Source organism: Acomys russatus, chromosome 5 (assembly GCF_903995435.1).
Source record: "Acomys russatus chromosome 5, mAcoRus1.1, whole genome shotgun sequence".
NCBI classification, from domain to species: Eukaryota; Metazoa; Chordata; class Mammalia; order Rodentia; family Muridae; genus Acomys; species Acomys russatus.
The window spans coordinates 7,690,213-7,695,759 of NC_067141.1; the positions used below are offsets into that span (position 1 = coordinate 7,690,213).

General features: G+C 49.6%; 1 protein-coding gene across 1 annotated transcript; it reads left to right on the top strand.

Annotated features, from left to right (window-relative positions):
- Positions 1-4,805: 4,805 nt before the first annotated feature.
- Positions 4,806-5,547, top strand: C5H16orf54 (chromosome 5 C16orf54 homolog). The gene has a single exon (XM_051146994.1). The coding sequence runs from the start codon at positions 4,847-4,849 to the stop codon at positions 5,519-5,521; it is 675 nt and encodes a 224-aa protein (XP_051002951.1). The 5' UTR covers positions 4,806-4,846; the 3' UTR covers positions 5,522-5,547.

The following is a 5,547-nucleotide window of genomic DNA, read 5'->3' on the forward strand; positions in this document are numbered from 1 at the left end:
CCTGGAACTCACTCTGTAGACCAAGCTGTCCTTGAACACAGAGAGCCGCCTGCCTCTATCTCCTGAGTGCTGGGATTAAAGAGCACATCAGCACTGTTTGGCTTCTTCTTAACTTTTATTTTATGTGTATGAGTGTTTTGACTGCATATATATCAGCATACAGTGTATGTGCGTGCGTATGCGTGTGTTGCCTGTGGAGATCAAAAAAGGATGCCAGACCCTCTGGAACTGGGGTTAGAGATTTGTGGGCCACCAGGAGGGCACTAGGAATCAAACTCGGATCCTATGAAGGAGCATCATTTTACCTGCTGGGCCATCTCTCCAGCCCCGATGGACCACTTTTAAAGCCTGTCACATAGGGTTGCGATTGAAGAGCAGCTTGGACAGAATCCTAGGTGTCAACAACCTTGCTTAGATCAGCAAATTGCAAGCATCCAGTGGCAATGTGCCGGTTCCTTAATCAATGGAGAAATAAAGTTTCTTTTTTTCTTTTTTCTTTTTTCTTTCTTTCTTTGTGTGTGTGTGTGTGTGTGTGTGTGTGTGTGTGTGTGTGTGTGTGTGTGTAGTTTTTCAAGACACGGTTTCTCTGTGTAGCCTTGGCTGTCCTGGACTCACTTTGTAGACCAGGCTGGCCTCGAACTCACAGTGATCCACCTGCCTCTGCCTCCCGAGTGCTGGGATTAAAGGCGTGCACCACCACACCCAGTGAAAAATAAGGTTTCAAGGCCCAGTCAAGCTTGTTCCTGAACACCTACTCAGAACAGCCTTCTGCCAGACTTCCTGAGTGGCCACAGGCCACTATTGTAGACACTCATGGAGTACCTTCCTGCTTCCTTTCAGAAACACTTGCAATGATTAGGTGGATGTCTGTGCGTAGAGACACCTAGGTTCTGGTCCCCATACCACAGCAGCCTGCAAAAATGAAGGAAGGTCAACTAGGCATGGTGGCACACACCTGTGATTTCATTAGTCAAGAGGCTGAAGCAAGGATTGTGAATTCAAGGCTAGCCTGGGCTACATAAAGAGCCCGTTTCAACATCTACTAGTTCTAGTTTGTGTGTGTGTGTGTGTGTATACATGGAATCCCTGGATCATCTGATAATTCTTGCTTTTTTTTTTTTTTAAAGATTTACTTATGTATACAGTGTTCTGCCTGCATGTACACCTGCACTCCAGGAGAGGGCATCAGATCACATTATAGACGGTTGTGAGCCACCATGTGGTTTCTGGGAATTGAACTCAGGACCTCTGGAAGAGGAGGCAGTGCTCTTAACCTCTGAGCCATCTCTCCAGCTTGTTTTTTTTTTTTTTTTTCCCCTCTTTTTAAAAAAGAATCATTAAAAACTGCTAAACTTTTTTTAACTTAAGCAATGGAAAATAACCAAAATAAATAAACAGCTTGATACCTTAACAACAGGAAAATTATGTCTGACCGTTCTCTTCCAGAAGTCTGTCTTTATTTTATGATTAAATAGTAATTAAAAGACAGAAGCTAGGCATAGTGGCACATGCCTTTAATTAATCCCAGCACTTGGAAGGCAGAGGCAGGTGGATCTCTGTGAGTTCGAGGCCAGTCTGGTTTACAAAGTGAACCCAGGACAGCCAAGGATACACGGAGAAACCCTGTCTCAAAAACAAAACAAAACAAAACAAAAAAAAAAAAAACAAAAAAAAAAACAAAAAAGAAAACTAAACAAAACAAAACGAAACAACAAAAAAGTTAGGGGTTGGAGATTTAGTCAGTGGTAGAGCACTTACCCAGCATGCACCACGCCCTGAGTCCCAGACAGCATCTGGCGTGAACATCCCTCTAATTGCAGGGTTTAAAAGGTGAAGGCAGGAGGAGCAGAAATTCAAGCCACTCAGTGTGTTGAAGGCCAGCTTGATCTAGTGCCAGAAAAAATAATTAAAACTTCAAGCTGTATGTTTATTTGTTTTGAAATTTGTCTTTATTTGTTTTGGAACCAGAGTCTTGCTATGCAGCCCAGGGTGGCAGTTCTCCTTTAGCCTTCTGAGGACTGGGTTGGAACTGTGTGGCACTCTGCTCTGTTTTTTGTTTTTGCTTTTTCTATTTGGATTTTTCAAAATTTAAAAAAAAATTTAAAGATTTTATTTTATCTATACAATGTTCTGCCTGCATGTACACCTGCAGGCCAGAAGAGGGCATCAGATCTTATTATAGATGGTTGTGAGCCACTATATGGTTGCTGGGAACTGAACTCAGGACCTCTAGAAGAGTGGACAGTGCTCTGACCCGCTGAGCCATCTCTCCAGCCCCGACTTGTTTTTTGATTTTGCTTTTGTTTTTTTGAGACAGGGTTTTTCTGTTTTAGCTCTGGCTGTCCTGGAACTCACTCTGTAACTCAGAGATTTGCCTGCCTCTGCCTCCCAAGTGCTGAGATTAAAGCCTTTCACTGGCTTAACAATTTTTTTGTGTGGTTTTTCAAGGCAAGGTTTCTCTGTGTAGCCTTGGTTGTCCTAGACTCGCTTTGTAGACCAGGCTGGCCTCGAACTCACAGAGATCTGCCTGGCCTCTGCTTCCCCAGGTGCTGGGATTACAGACCTGCACCACCACATCCAGCTAATAAATGACTTTTTAATGTGAATAAAAATGGAATGAGTCGAGTATGTGGGGGGAAAGAGCTGGATAGTATAGAAGCACAGCCCTGTCACCCTACCCAGGGAAGGACCTGGAAGATTGTGCCAATTCGGAGGCCAATGTAGTCTGCACAGAGCTATGCAAGTTAGAAATGATACATAGTGAGGCCGTCTCAAAACCAATGACGAAGACATATGTTGAAATGCTGGTGGTGTAGAATTGTGGTAAAGTGCTTGCCTGGCTTGAGCACGCCCCATAAATGAACGAACACCCCTCCTTTCTCCTCCCCAACAAAAAGAAAGAAAGAGAAGAGGAGGGAGCAAAGGCTGGAGATGGCTCTTTCGGGAGGCGCTGTTTGACAGCGTGAGGACTCGAGTTCAGACCTTAGCACCCACTTTAAAAAGCTGGGCACTGTGGTGTGCTACTGTAATCTCAGCGCTGAAGAAGCAGAGAGCATCTTTGGGGACTTTAAAAAAAATAAAAAGATGGGAGCTGGAAAGATGCTCAGCAATTATGAACATCTGAATCTCTGGCAAAGGACCTGGGTTCAATTCATCTACAAAGTGGCTCACAACTGTCTGCCATTCATCTTCCAAGAGATCCGATGTCCTCTTCTGGCCTCCCTGAACACCAGGCATGTTTGTGGAGCACAGGTGAGCTAAACACCCAAACACACAAAATAAAATAATAGGGCGGGAAATCAATTAAGTAGACACGACACAGACCTCTGGTCTCCACACACACACACACACACACACACACACACACACACACACACGTACAAACACTACACACACAAGATGTAAAGGGGACCTAACCAGTGTGGAGTAACAATTGCCCTCATTGTGTTTACATTGTATTTACACTCAGAGGCAACTGGAGAGCTGAGACTGAAGTCCCAGCAGTCAGAAGGCTGGAGGAGGATGATTCAAGGCCAACCTGTCTCAAAGGAAAGAAATAAACCAAGAGCTATGATGCAGCTGGAGGAAGTTAAGAGGGCTGCAGGGGGCTGGATGGCAGGGCTGGCTTGCAGAAGTGCTCCAGATAGGGACTGGGCACCCTCCAGGGAGCAGGCAGGAGGATGCACCACAATGCTCTGGGAGCAGATGAGCCAGCCTTTGCCGTCTTCCTCACCTCTGAGTGACCGTGTCGGCGTCTGGGCCTTGCCTATGGGGTGAGACTGATAGCAGCGCCGGCCGCTTCTTCCGACTCCACCTTACTCAGGAAGCGCCTCTTCACCACGCTGACCACATCCCTAGGCTGCCTTGGAAACACTCTATGGGGACAGGAAGGGTAGGGGCACAGTCGCCCAGCAACAGGTGGTAGCCTCCCTTCCGCCTTCTTCTGAGGCCAGCCCTCCCGGGCCTTTCAGATAGCTGCACACACCCTCCCAGCATGCACTGGGAAGAACGGCTCCGAAGACAGAGAAAGCCAAGATTGACCCAAGGTGAAAGGTGAGGTGAGGGGGGTACAGAAGCAACTGAAAATGGGGGGACTTGTGGCAGAGATGGGCAGATACCAACAAGCGAAGCAGACAGGCCAGCGACTGGGCAGAGCTGGACAAATTGGATAGGTGCCGGGGCCACAGACCTGGTATAGCTCAGAGCACACCAGGCCGAACACTTGAACCACCACCAAGGAGAGTGGTAAGGTGGCTGAAAAATAGGGTGCATACAGCAAGACAGGCTCTCTCTCCTTCCCTGGCTCCTCGCTTTTTCTTGAGGCTGAAACAAGACCTGAGAAGCCTTAGTCCTTTGATGGTGGCGGTGGTGGGGCGGGAGGGGAAGTGAGGCCTGAGAACCGGCAGGGGAGTCTCAGCCGGCTTCTCCAGCCTCCCCTGGCTTGCTCTTGTCCTCTCTGGGTGCTCCCTTTGCTCCTCGCTAGTCTTGTCACTCATCCTCAATAAGCCAATTGGAAAAGTCAGACCGACAGCAGGAAGCAGGAAAAAAAGGCTGGGGAGAAAGGCAAAGGTATCTCGCACCCCCCCTCCCCGCCCCCCTCTTCCCTCCCCTCCATTCTGTCTCTGCAGTGAAATTACAGTTTAAGTGGAAGGTTAAGGATCTGCGGTCCCAACCATGGTGCGGTCCACCCACTGTTTCATCTTGCGAGGTGGTCAAGTTATTAGAAACTGTGTTCAATCTCTTTTCCAAGACATAGGATCCACTCTGACTGGTCTGCCCTTTCCTTCTCAGTGGAGACACTCCCTGACTCAACCTGTTGTTTCTCCTCACCACGGAAGCCTCCCAGATGCCTTCGACTCCTCAGCAGCCCTCAGGACACACAGAGGGGCTCCCTGACCCCACAGCGGCCCCTATGTGGGCCGTACTCCCCTGCGGTCCGTGTATCCCCATCATGCTGGGCCTGGCTTCTCTCGCAGCCTTCTTCCTCGTAACGACGGCTGTACTGGCCGAACGCCTGTTCCGCCGCCCGGACCCGGACCCCAGCCAGCATGCACCCACCCTAGTCTGGCGCCCTGGAGGAGAGCTGTGGATTGAGCCCACAAGCAGCGCCCGGGAGCGCTCTGAGGACTGGTATGGCTCCTCTGTGCCTCTGCTGATGGACCGGCCTCCAGATTCCCCCACCCCTGGGGGCACCTTGGAAGGCAGAGCTACTGCTCCCCCAGCTCCTTCAATCCCACACTCTTCGCCCAGCTCCTTAGTTCCCCAAACCCCAACAGAAGGCCCAGCCCAGAGCACCTTTTGGAATCCTAAGACTCAAGAGGAGAGGACCCATGCCATAGGCATGGTGAACTGGGTTGAGCCTGAGCGGATGCCAGAGGAAGGCGTGGCGGTTGGGAGTCCCAGGGCTTGGAGGCTGAGGCAAGGGAGCTCTGAGCCTGACTGGGGTCTCCAGCCTCGGGTCACCCTGGAGCAGATCTCAGCGTTCTGGAAGAGGGAAGGCCGGACCAGTGTGGGCTTCTGAATATCCTATAAGCCCCCCCCCCCCCC